This window comes from Oryctolagus cuniculus, chromosome 1 (genome assembly GCF_964237555.1).
Source record: "Oryctolagus cuniculus chromosome 1, mOryCun1.1, whole genome shotgun sequence".
Lineage (NCBI taxonomy): Eukaryota > Metazoa > Chordata > Mammalia > Lagomorpha > Leporidae > Oryctolagus > Oryctolagus cuniculus.
In genome coordinates, this window is record NC_091432.1 from 158501140 (window position 1) to 158514734 (window position 13595).

The 13595-nt window shown below is 40.3% G+C and overlaps 1 protein-coding gene across 6 annotated transcripts in view; it reads left to right on the plus strand.

The window, feature by feature from the left end:
* The window catches only part of CEMIP2 (cell migration inducing hyaluronidase 2), an 88647-nt gene that overhangs the window by 12329 nt on the left and 62723 nt on the right, over window positions 1-13595 (plus strand). For 2 of the 6 annotated variants that reach the window (XM_070050811.1, XM_070050807.1), the window contains exons 2-5: window positions 2958-3010; window positions 3866-3956; window positions 6983-7327; window positions 12380-12520. In XM_070050811.1, coding sequence (XP_069906912.1) covers window positions 6997-7327; window positions 12380-12520 — 472 coding nt within the window. In that variant the 5' untranslated portion in view covers window positions 2958-3010; window positions 3866-3956; window positions 6983-6996. The remainder of the gene's footprint in view (window positions 1-2957; window positions 3011-3865; window positions 3957-6982; window positions 7328-12379; window positions 12521-13595) is intronic. The other 4 variants (XM_070050814.1, XM_017341788.3, XM_008256356.4 and 1 more) reach the window with 2 other exon arrangements.

A 13595-nucleotide genomic window follows, 5' to 3' on the forward strand; every position in this document is an offset into this window, starting at 1 on the left:
CTTTTGGGCTGTGAGCCGTCTTTCTGGCTCTCCAGTAAATTGGTGGTGGTAGTGGGAATGTGGAAAAACATTTCAAGGCAGTTAGGAGCTGGTTAAAGATTTATTAGGCTGAGATACTAATAATTACAGTAAAACCTGTTATTTGTTTTCATGATAATTTATACACACTCTTTTTTCTGTATATTTTGTTTTATGTTGTGCTGCATGTTTTTACTTGTTGGACATACTAGTCAATATGTTATATGATTCTTCCAAGATCTTAATGAGAGGAAAAGTTTTCTTAACCAGATTTTTGCCAGTTGAAGCAAAACTGCTGGAAAACAAAGACTATCATCTGTACAGTTGACCCTTACATTGGATATTGTTTCAAAAGTTAGGTTCTTGATCCAGTAGAAAATAAATAAATAGACTTGATTAGCTGATACCAGCTTTCTTGACTAATCCTGTGAGTCTGGATTTTCCATTCAAAAAATAAATTCTCGTAAAAAGTATAGTCTGGGTTTGAAAGAGCTTCAATGAGTCAAAGGATTGCATTTTTATTGGCTGTTCAGTGCATGTGTGTTGATCCAGGCTGTGGTATCCCTTAGGCAATGGGTTGGAAGGGTTGGGTGACTTGAGGAAATGATGCCGTGGCCCTGGAGTAGTATCCTCAGCCACTGTGTAAGTGGTAGGCATTTGAGAGAGTGAACTTACCTTCCATATTAGTATCTCAACAGTAGAAAGAAGTTCAGGACCCAGTCCCTTGCCCTTTTATTCGTAAAGAGCCCTTGCTAGTATTGAGTTACTGCTGCTTTCTGAATAAAGACTTTGCATAAGATCACATCATTTCTTGGCTGTCAGCATTCAGGATGGAGTGGAATGTTTTTGTTTTTCCTGCGTGTCCACTACATTTTATAGTATGTGGTGAAAACTGGGTAGTTTGCTGCTCTTTATTTAACTTTAGAATTCCTACCTGCAGTTATTAATAATGCCTGTTAGTCCCCATTAGATTTCATATACGGATTAAACTTTGTAAAAATTAATGCATTGGCTTTTTTTGCTTGAAATAGTATTCTTAGTCTCTCCCAAATCAGAGAAAGTGATATAGAGGAATTAGTCAATTTCCCAGAGCCACAAGCATGTTGGAGAAGGAATACATCAGAAATCTCAATGTGTGTGTGAGAGAAAGAGAAAAAAAAAATCTGTGCTTCAACAGATTCATTGGGGATATACTTACACAAAACGAAGCATGGCTAAATGAAAGGGGACCTAATTTTTTAAAATATTTATTTATTTTGAAACTCAGAGTTACACAGAGAGAGGAGAGGCAGAGAGAGAGAGAGAGAGAGAGAGAGAGAGAGAGGTCTTCCATCATCTGGTTCACTCCCCAATTGGCCAAGATGGCCGGAGCTGTGCCGATTTGAATCCAGGAGCAAGGAGCTTCCTCCATGTCTTCCCCTGTGGGTGCAGGGGCCCAATCAGTTGGGCCATCTTCCACTGCTTTCCCAGGCCATAGCAGAGAGCTGGATTGGAAGTGCAGCAGCCGGGACTTGAACCGGTGCCCATATGGGATGCTGACACTGCAGATGGTGGCTTTACCCACTATGCCAAAGCACTGGCCCAGGGGAACCTAATTTTTTTCAATCATTTGTTTTCTCCCCAGTAGCTATATACACACTCACACTCCTAGCATTTATGCTGAATTTCTTTATAAGAATTTGTGACTAAGTTCAGAAGTCAGTTATTGAGTACTTACTGTGTGCAAGGTTCTCTGAGATCAAGATAAATAATATATCACCCTTAGTCTCAGGGCCAATCCGCCTATCCCAGAAGTCTTTGATGTTCCTGAGTCATCTTCCTTAGTTTTCAGGTTCTCTGTGAAGGTTAACTCACTAAGTTAGAGGAGTGACTGACACAGGGCAAGGGATTCCATTGCCCCTATAGTTAACATAGTTCAGGTCTGAGTGCTAGCCTCGATTCTGAGAGCTTTGCAGGAATTCGTAGGCCCAGAGGAAACAAAGAAATATCCCATCTAACATTAGACCCCAGCAGATTGGAGCCCACCTTTATCATTCCAAAGGGCACACATTGGCCCCTGTTACTGACCAAAGGAAGGGCACTCCAACCAGAGGCCCACACACGAGCTAATAACACATTGCTCATCACCAACTTTTTTTTTTAAGATTTTTTTTTTTATTTGAAAGGCAGAGTTATAAAGAGACAGGGAGAGAGAGAGAGATATCTTCCATCCACTAGTTCACTCGCAAATAGTCTCAACAGCCCAGGGCTGGGCTAGATAGAAGCTAAGTGTCAGGAGCTTCTTCCAGGTCTCCCACATGAGTGCAGAGCCCCAAGCACTTGGGCCATATTCCACTGCCTTCGCAGGTGCATTAGCAGGGAGCTGGATCAGAAGTGGAGTAGCTAAACTGGGGCCCATGTGGGATGCTGGCACTGCAGGCAGCAGCTTTGCCCACTGTGCCATAGCACCAGCCCCTCATCACCAACTTCAAACTTGAACATTCACTGCCTTTAGTCTCTAAGGGAGTCCAGGAATTGAGTGTCAGCTGCCTGGCTCCTTGCTCTGTGCTCCTTTTCCTCCATCCTAGTGTCAGTGGTTGGCTTGCTGTGTGTTGGGCATGTGGACCCAGTTGGGGTGAAGTTTGATAACAGTCTGAAGAGGCTGATAGTCTATTGCAAGAGATGGACAAATGCATGAATTAATTGACACATGAGACCAAAAGATGATCCTCTATGAGTTTTAAACAGTATAAGGAAGAACACACAGAATGGGACCTTCCCGGAATTCCGAGAAGATATTACAGATGATGAGATAGTGCAGTGGCTGAAAATTTTAAATGAAAAATTTTCAAGTTTTAAAAAATCCTGCCCCCTTTTATAGGTTAAAAAAGGATCGCCTTTAATATAAGAAGTTTCAGAATAATTGCTTTCTGTAATTACTTACTATGGTTTATTACCAGATAAATTAATTGAATGCTGTGCAGATCCCTTCCACCTTGAGCTACTATTTGAGGTAATATATTTATTTTTCTTCCAAGAGAATAATTTAATTTCAAGTACAGTGATTTTTAAAAGGTATATTTTAGACAAAATACTAGGTACTTTTTTTGAAAGTTTTTTTCCCAGAATTTTTAGTTTGTCTTTTAAATTAATACAGTGTTCTCATAGTCTTAGTAATTTCTTTAATTGTCTACTTTAAACATTCACCTAAATTACCTGTGCAAATTTATAATTGCTGGCTTGATTATAACCAAGCCTTTTGGCTTACAACTTGCTACGATCCACGAAATAGATACTTGCAGAATAATTATCTTGAGGAACATCTAAATATAAAAAAAATGCTTCAAAACTTTATGGCGTGCATTTCCAATTTCAGTATGAGTGAGTTGTATTATTTGCCCAACCTGTATTATCTGTTTTGCTTGAGGGGCTATCTCAGGCTGTAGTAGCCCTGAAAATGTATCATGAAATACTGATGTGCTCCTTCTTTGTAATGTGCCTCTCATCAGAAATATAATCCTTTAAGAATGCCATGTAATGCAAACAGTGTATTTAAAGTGAAATATTAGTCTGTAGTAAAATTATTGAAATGATGGCTAATGCTTGCCTTGAAGCATTGAAAGCAAGAGGAAATTCTCCCAGTCTTCCCTCTATTAGGTCCCTCCTTTATTTACAGGACTCTGAAATCCAACAGATGCTGCAAGTATCAACAGCCTTGTGGATTAAATAACCGTGTTGAGATAGCCTGCAAATCTGACCATATTTCCTTGGCTAATTTCACTCTGCCTTCTATTTCAAACAAATGCTTTAAAATTGAATTTAGGAATTACATTTCTTGAGGACACTGGAAATCTTTTGTCCCCTGTAGTTCTGAACATAAGCCTTTAAAGACAGCAAGATCTCAGAATTGGCTATTGAATGAGTGAAATACCACTTTCCCGGATGAAAAATTTACATCTGTAAGTAGCAATCAATGCATTTTAAAGTAATTTATTCAAAATACTACACCTAAAATAAATCTATAAATATGATGAACTTCTAAAGCAATGTATTTCTATCTCTCATTGTTAAAAATCTTAGTTGAGAGAAATCTACTTAAAATATGATTAGTGTTTTATTCTAAGATGTGTTTCAATAACATGTCATTTCTAAGGCAAAGAATGATTATAGTTTCTGCTTATGCATTTGCATGTTTTCCATAAAATAGGTCTCCAGGAGCCTCTCTCTTTTTCTCCCTAAATTGCTTTACAGAGGGTTATATAGATAAAAAAAGACCCATGATGATTTTTCATGTATTGTTTATTTTAGTTTGTGTGGCAGGTGCAATCTGTATTTTCATGTAAAGTTACCATTTTGTGAATGGGAAGACAATTATTCCCAGTGGGCTGGTGTCTTCGTTTAGCCAGTCTCACCACTTTTCATTTCTTTGTGGATACATCTGGTGACCCATTATCTCCTGCAAAATGGCCCTCCAGCCGCTTGAGAAATAACAGCCTTTCTGGCCCTGAAACAAGGAAGTGTCAGCTGATTGCAGCCTGAGAAATGGAAGACTCCCCCTCTAGAGACTCCCCTCCTGATGAGCCTGGCTCTCAAGAATGTCCACTTTCCTGCTTTCTTTGTTATTAGGGGTCCGGCCAGGTGTCTCTGTTGTACTCTGTCATTGGTTGCAGCAGCATGTATCTAGCCATTATTTTGATTGGAAGCTTAGCACATGCAGCAATGTCCTCAATAGCATCTTTTCTCTTTGTCTTGGAGTTTAAGCTCCATCTAAATAATTTATTCAAAAGTCAAACCCCACAAACCAAATATTTTTGACTGAAACATGGACTCTGAGAACATTTTTTCTTCCTTAAAAAAAGTTTTATTATTTGAAAGGCAGAGTTAGAGGGAGGGAGGGAGAGAGAGAGAGAGAGAATATCTTTCATTTGCTTCGATCTTAACTCCCCAAATGGCTTCCATTCTGGGAGCTTCTTCCAGGTGGCGGCTTAAGCTACTACACCACAACACTGGCCCTTCTGAGCAGGTTCTTTACTCCATGTAGAATCAGCATCAATTCCTGAGCCCTTTCTATTTACTTCAATTTCCAGGTCGTTAGGGTCCTGGGGAGGCTTGTTTGTGGCTTCTCTGATGACCGTTTTGTGCTGAAGTTGTTGATAGCTGGGAATAATTTGGAGGTGCTGTCAGGACTGACTTGAGTTGATTTTTCTGGTGGAAGATGAGGGTGTATTGAATAAAGTCAGGTGACTCTGGTCTAAGTTGGTAAGGAAGGGAGAGGGTGGGAGAGGTTGACTGTCACATTTCCAAAGCCAAGGAGCACAATTGTTTTTGTCCACAGTCATTGTTGCTATGAGAACATGATGTGGTAGCGCTTGGTGGCTCCTGCCTCCTCCTTTGAAAATCAACATAGGAAGGTTCCATTCAAAACTTCTTTCATTCAAAAACTTATAAGGATCTACCATAAAGAAGATAAAAGATGAAAAGACTTCCGTGTGTGTGTGTGTGTGTGTGTGTGAGTGAGCTTCTTTTGGATAAGGCTCGTGTATAGTCTGGTGAACTCCTGAGTGAAGGATTCCTGAGAAGATTAGTCTGCCTTTGAGGCTCAGCACACTTGTAATTGCACACTTGCAAAACGCACCCTTTGAAGTTGTTGCCCTGCAGTTGTTTGGAAAGGCGCTGGCTGTTAAGAGCTTTAACTTGACTTTGTATAGTCCAAAGCACCTGGGTTTTGAGCCCTGGTTCTTTACACTAGTTTTGTGACCCCTTTGGGGAGTTAACCTTGCTCCTCAGTTTTTCTCATGTATAAAATGGGGATGATGGTCCCTACTCATAGATTTGTTGTATTAAATAGATTAAATGAGTTAGTGGCATGTAGTTCTTATAGCTAATTTTTGAAATAGTTCTTATTGTGTTGTTGGAATGTCAGATGAACTTTGAGGATTTAAAGAGAGAAAGACTTTAGACTTTCTCATTGAATGACTATATAAAGTCTATAGTTAAGTGGTAATGCCAGTGGGAGTACTTAACATTTCTTAGCCTGGGGATAAATATAGTGGAGAAATTGAACATGCAAACATGAATGCCCATCTATTTGAACTTTTTAAGACTGCACTTTGATCCTCCTCTACACAGACTTTTAATTTGAGATTGAAGAACTTAGAATTATGATACCAGGATACTTCAAAAAGTTCACAGAAAATTGGAATTAAAAGTTTTTTGGGTACAAAAAATTTTTGAAGCCCACACCTAGTTTTTTTCATAGTATACATTTTTCATGAACATTTTGAAGATCCTTTTTACTCAAAATGTGACCACCTGCTTCGGTGTCCAAGTATGTTTTTAAAAAATGTAAAATCTGGGTTCTTTTGGCATTCTCTGAGCCTGAATCCCAGGGGCAAAGAGCCCAGGAATTTACATTTTTAACAAGCTCCCCTAGTGATTGTAACACACAATTTGCAGAAAGTTGGCTTAGAAGAGTGGCTCTCAACCCAGATGCTCATTAGAATCCTTTGGGGGAGAATTTAAAAGATGCTGATGTTTGGATTCTAAGCTTAGTGCTCCCGATTTTATTGTTTTGCAGTGTGGCACTGGGCATTAATGTATTAGAGGTGATTATAGTGTGCAGCCGTGGTGAGAGGCGGTGGCATCAGAAGACAATTAGTGATGGAGATTGTTGACATCGTTTATATCAGAAATGGAAGGCTGAGTTGATGATTCATTCTTTCAAAAACTAATTGCAGTAGTTGCCAGGGGCTAGCGCAAGCAGATGGGGAATTGTTGGGTATAGGGTTTTTGTCTGGGATGATGAAAAATTTCTGGAAATGGTTACTGGTGATGGTTGTGCAACTTTGTGCATATATGTTCTGTGCCATTGAACTACAATGCAAATGGTGAATTTTGCATTATGGATATTTTAACCATAATTTAAAAATACTGAAAAAAGCCATTACAGTGTATACATTCTGAATCTTAATGTCTTTCTTTTCAGAGTGACAGGGTATCATGAATGCCGCTGGTTCCAGGGGCCACTCCCCTGCATTCCTACAGCCTCAGAATGGAAACAGCCATCGCTCACCTGGTTATGTTCCAGGGAAGGTTGTCCCCCTGCGTCCCCCGCCTCCTCCAAAGAGCCAAGCTTCGGCCAAATTTACCTCCGTCAGACAAGAAGCCCAGGCTACCTTCGCATTCTCACCGGAAGAACAGCAAAACCAGAGAGAAAGCCGAAAGCACAAGAGACACAAAAATACTTTCATTTGCTTTGCTGTTACTAGTTTCTCATTTTTTGTTGCACTTGCAGTCATTTTAGGAATATCCTCAAAATATGCTCCAGATGGTAAGTGTATGTGCTTGTGTGGATGTGTACGTACATAGAATACATTTTTGGAGAAGAGAAAGGGAGGAAATAGGGCAACCTTTTGGGAAAATTTGCTGTATTAAGTTGGCTCTAGCTAACTATTACATAATTAGTATGAGGTGTAACTTCTTGTGAATAAAAGCAATTCCTGGAATTCATGGGAAACTATAAAATTTAAGGATTGTTCTTCTTTTCCACTTAACATTCTGTCCCTACACTCTTGGATTATATCTTTTACAAAAGCTTTTTAAAAACAATTTTTATTTATTTTCATTTATTTGAAAAGTAGACAGATGGACTTAGACAGGGAGAGTTCTTCCATTTGCTGGCTCCCTCCTCCAAATGCTTGCAACAGCCAGGGCTGGGCCAGGCCAAAGCCAGGAGCCCAGAACTGAATCCCAGGGCTCCCATGTGGGTGGCCAGGACCCAAAAACTTGAGCTGACCTGCCACCTCTCAAGGTGTGTGTTGGAAGGAAACCGAATCAGAAGTAGAGCATGTGGGTGTCCCCAGTGACGTCATAACCACATCACCAAACTTCTGCAGATGCTTTTAAATATTTACTGAAGTCTTGAGGCAGCACAGTTTGATCCTTTGTAAGAGTAGGTATGACTTTTGGGCTACCAGAAGTTTGTTTTCTTTTGTCAGTTATAAGTGCTAGATTTGATTTTTTTTAATTGACTGAAAAATGAGATTTGTGGTTTAAAATGGACTTGAAAGACCGTTTCAAATGAGAAACTTCAAATATTTCTGAGTAACTGTGTGTATCCCTGAAGGCAAACATCCATTAGGATGTATGAGTTCTTAAACGTTGGTGCATAAATTACTCATTATTTCATTATTAATTGTCATGTAGGGAAATTTGTATTTCTGAAATGGTCTGCTTCTCAGGTTGATATCAATACTTTTAATAATTTCAAAGAAGTTTGTTGCCAGTTAGCCTCAGTCTGATATCAACAAACGTTTTCGGCCGGCGCCGCAGCTCACTTGGCTAATCCTCCGCCTGTGGCACCGGCACCCCGGGTTCTAGTCCTGGTTGGGGTGCCGGATTCTGTCCTTGTTGCTCCTCTCCCAGTCCAGCTCTCTGCTGTGGCCCGGGAGTGCAGTGGAGGATGGCCCAAGTGCTTGGGCCCTGCACCCGCATGGGAGACCAGAAGGAGGCACCTGGTTCCTGCCTTCAGATCAGTGCAGTGCGCCAGCCATAGCGGCCATTGGAGGGTGAACCAACGGAAAAGGAAGACCTTTCTCTCTGTCTCTCTCTCTGTGTCTAACTCTGCCTGTCCAAAAAAAACCAAAAAAAACAAAACAAAAAAAAAAAAAAACAAAAAACATTTTCCTCATAAAGAAACACCATCAGTCTAAAAATTAGAGGGCTCAGGGAAGTAGAATCAGACCGTAGCAATCTGTATTGGGCATCTAATTTGAGCTTTTAAAGATTTATTTATTTGTTTGAAAGAGTTACTTGGCTAGGCTGAAGCCAGGTGCCAGGAACTTATTCCAGGTCTCCCACATGTGTGGCAGGGGCCCAAACTTTTGGACCATCTTCTGCTACTGTTCCCAGGCCATCAGCAGGGAGCTGGATTGGAAGTGGAGCAATCAGGATTTGAACTGGCTGGTGCCTGTATGGAATGCCGGCGTTCCTTATGGAATGGTGGCTTTACCTGCTATGCCACAGCATTCACCTCATCTGAATTTTTTACAAAGTATACAACAGATTTTTGTTAGAACAGATGCTACCTTAAATGAAATATGGTAGTTGAGAAGCATTTTACCACTTATAAGACTTACAAATATTGTTAAATTTTCATGGGTGCTTTAGATTTTTTAAAGATTTATTTATTTACTTGAAAGGCAGAGTTACAGAGACTTAGAGGCAGAGAAAGAGAGCTCTTCCATCTGTTGGTTCACTCCCCAAATGGCTGCAACAGCCAGAGCTGAGCTGATCTGAAGCCAGGAGCCAGCAGCTTCTTCTGGGTCTCCCATGTGGGTGCAGAGGCCCAAGGACTTGGGCCATCTTCTGCCGCTTTCCCAGGCCACAGCAGAGAGCTGGATTGGAAATGGAGCAGCCAGGACTCGAACCCGTGCCCATATGGGACGCTGGCACGACAGGCGGTAGTTTTACTCTCTAGAGCACAGTGCAGCCCCACATTAGGCATTTTGTAGATTTTTTTAAGATCCTGGAAGAGGTCGTGTAAGCACTTCCAAGAGAATAGACAGGAAGTACAAGATATGTTTCTATCAACATCTTTGTTGACCTAGCTGGTAGACCACATTATGAATTTGTGAAATTGATTTGTATTGCAAGTAGTGTTGACTTTGTGGGCCCCTTTCCCAGCAGAATAACCAATTTCTCTGCTTCTGTTCTTATTTCCCATGTAATTTAACAAGGGCATGGTAGTACTAAGGAGAAATCAGAGCCAAAATCTGTGGCTTTCGTCATTGTTTTCCTAGTCCATGAAAAGCGTTGAGTTGCTGATGTGGTTCCTTGAATCAGCAGTTTTTAGTTTTACATTTTGGCAATGTACGTGTAAATTATCAGTGGAAAGATCTGCTATGTTGAAATATTTCAGGGTCAGCCTCACTGTGGTTACTGCCATTACAGATGCACTTACTGGTCTACAAGTGGATAGCCAAGAAGGTGAGGCTGACTGGGCTGTTTTCTAGTGCTTTCTGCAGACCATGCATTTTCTCATTAACTCTGCCTTCCTGGAAGGAAACAGAATTTTTGGTGGTGATTCTAATGAGGCATGTCTCCTGAGGGATAATTAGAAACAATTAAGAGGAATTATGTAACTATGGTAATAGGCTCTGCATCTCAGAAGACTGGATCTCCTTTTCTGTAGCTGGATACAGTGCTTGTTACATGGGACATTGATTTGCTTCTTGTATAACATCATGGAGAATTCTTGCTAGATGTTTTATAGGAAGAAGGTGGTAGAAGAAAAGTTCAGAAAATCCTTGGTATCGGGGTAGGCATCCTGGCACAGGGTGTTAAATTGCCGCTTGGGTTGCCTGTATTCCATGTTGGAGTGCCTGGGATCAAATTCCAACTCTACCTTCTGATCCACTTCCTCGGAGGAAGCAGATGATGGGCTAAGTACTTGAGTCCTTCCCACCCACATAGGAAACTTGGATGGAGTTCCTGGGTCCTGGCTTTGGCTTAGCCAAACTCTGACTGTTGTGGGCATATGAGCATTTAGAGAGTGAACCAGTGAATGGAAGATCGAACTCTCTCTTTCTCTCTGCTTTTAAATAAAAAATGAATAAATAAACCTTTAAAAAATGAGAATAAACTTTAGTGTAATAATAAAAAAATCTTCAATGCATATAATAAATTTAGAAGATTCTTATTTCTTTGATTAGAAGAAAAGTTTATGGATTATTTTTAGTATAATGGCTATAGGCATTGGTTTAACACAAAAAATTAAATATCAATGATTATGAAATTTGTGAAAAAAATTAGCCGCCTGAAACAGAAATGGCTAGACTGACTTTATTTGTAGTCACTAACACCTCAGAGAGAAAGCACAGGCCTAGGGCAACGTAAGTGCTTGGAAATAGGAAGATGTTAGCATCTGTGTTAGGCAATTACAAAATGAGGAGTCAGAATATTTGTTTTCTGTATAAAATAAGATCTTTGTGCCACAACCCATCTCCCTACTCTTTTCTCGTGTCATTCCACAGTATACACTTCCTACCTTCACAAAAGGTACTTAGTTCTTAAGATTGTCTGGCAAGTCTTGCTTATTTGTCCCTTTACTTCGTTTGAATTACAGGCAACACATCGCTGTTCTGAGCAGCCCAGTAGACTTAGCTAGCTAGGGATACTTGCATGACTCCTGTTTGTATCTTCCCTGCGTGTCCCTCTGTTATTTACACATGAGGATCATTCAGAAAGCTTGTGGAAAAATGGAATGAAAAGATACTAGTCTGTGGAAAGAAATTTTGAAATCCATGCATACTTTCTCGTCTTATGCATTTTTCCATGGGCTTTTTGAAGATTTCTTGTATTATTCATCCTTTGGGTCTAAGTTGGTGTCACTGATTCCAGGAAGCTGCCTCACTTACTGCAGCCCCATTCTTCTTCTTTCTGATTCTGTTTACACGGTGGCTAGATTATAACCTCTGAGGGAATGTGAGTTCGTTTTATTCTTTGTAAATGTTACAGTACCAAATACAGAGTGGACAAATTGATCCTCAAGAACTGCTTGGTCATTAGTGGGTCAAAACTGAAGGTGTGATTTTCCCCCCCTCCTCTTCTAAATTATGGCAGAAACTGAAAGTTTCATGCGTTGAATAGTTGCAGGAATGCAGACTACTTTCATGTTTCATTTTTATCTGTTCGAGTAGCAGATTCTCATTCTAGTGAAAGACTGTAGTAAGGATCCTCATGTCATAAATGGGGAACTTGCAGTCACCCAACTTGCTGAGTAGTCTTGGGTTTGGCTTCTCTGTCATTTTCTCATCTTTGAAAATGAGAAGTCATGGCTGAGGCTGCTGGGCTGCTGCAGTTCTGTTGGGAAGTCCCCACGGCTGGGATCGTGCTGTGGCTCAGCCTCTGCCTGGGAAAGCCTTGCTGTCGGCACCTACTTTAGGTCTGCTGTGCATAGGAAGGCACTTGTGAAGACCAAATACACTTTTTAGCAATTTCCATTTTCTTGCCAATATGTTGTAAACATGTTTTCTTTCCTGAAACAGCTTTCCAGTGAGTGTCCAAGGACACTTCATCATTTTGCTTCTTACTATTGATTGCTTTCCAGAGTAGATGATTCAAGGGAACTCCATTTTCACTAGTGAAGTTTGACTCAAACTACATGCTAGCAATTCAGTTTTGTGGGGACCCTTTTTTTTTTAAGTGTTGTGAAAGTAAAGGATTTGATGTTTCCATGGGGGCAGAGGGAAGGTGAGAAGGTGAGAATTTCCATCCTCATGGCAAGAGCTCAAAACATGTAAGTGCAGAGTTTGTATTTGGCTAACAGTATTCTAACATTTTGTTGGGTTGGAGGGAAGATAAATGTTGTATTATTTTATAGAGAATTGTCCAGATCAAAACCCTCGTCTCAGGAACTGGGATCCAGGACAAGATTCTACAAAACACATTGTTATTAAGGAGGGAGATATGTTCCGTCTGATCTCAGATGTCACGGTGAATTCTATAGTCATTCAGGATGGAGGTAGGTAATGGTCTCTGCTTACGGGAACTTCAAGGTTACTCTTCAGTGTGGAGGATAGTCAATGTTCCTTATACAGAAACTGTTCTTAGGTTGAATAGTCTTTAGTGTGTGGTGTATTTTCTAACCATGGATATGAAAAATTCCCCCAAATCCAAGAAATGAAAAAAAACCTTAGAAATTATTCAAGTTGAGACCCTTGATTTATGGAGAAGGAAACAGCAGCTCCAGAGAGTTGTTCTCTCATTCCTAAATTTCTGTAACAACTTATGGAGAGTGAGGAGAGAGTTAACTTAGGTTAATATACAAGGGAATTTCGAAAAGTTCCTGGAAAATGGAATTTATGTTGGTATGAACAATTTTGAAATCGGGGCAGGGGGTATCTTCAAAAAGTTCATGAAAAATGTGTATTATGGAAAAAATTATGCATGGATTTCAACATTTGTTGTAAAAAATTAACTTTTTATATATAAAGTATTTTTTGGGAAACAGATACACACAGAGACAGAGATAGCAAGCCCTTATCTACTAGTTAGCTCCCGAAATGCCCACGATAGTTGGACCAGACCAAAGCTGGGATCTGTCTCTCCTGTGGGAGTCAAGGACATAACTACTAAGTTATTACTTGCTGCCCGTCTGGAGTGTGCCACAGCAGGCAACGAGAATCAGGAGCTGGGGCTGGGATTGAACCCAGACGCTCCAACCCAGCTAGTCTGATATGGAATATGAGCTCCTAACCAGCAGCCTGATTTCTAGGTCACATGGCACCTCTGAAGTTTCTTTTAATTCTGTTTTCCAAGAAGATTTTTGAAGTACTCTCATGAGTAAACACGTGGTTCAGATGTGTAGACTGTCAGATATTTTTCTAGAAATGATTTACCTCTAAAGTGAATGGATTGAGATTCACACTCACAGGCATTTTTAGTATGTTGGAGATAGGAGCTCCTCATGTTTTTCCTTTACTATGTTTTGGAAGCCAGTTTAATTTTGGAGACAGATAGTAAATTCTGTTTCCCAATTTAATTTTGTGGAAGTGTACTTCCCCCCCACCCTACTTCTTTGTATCTCAGGAAGTTAT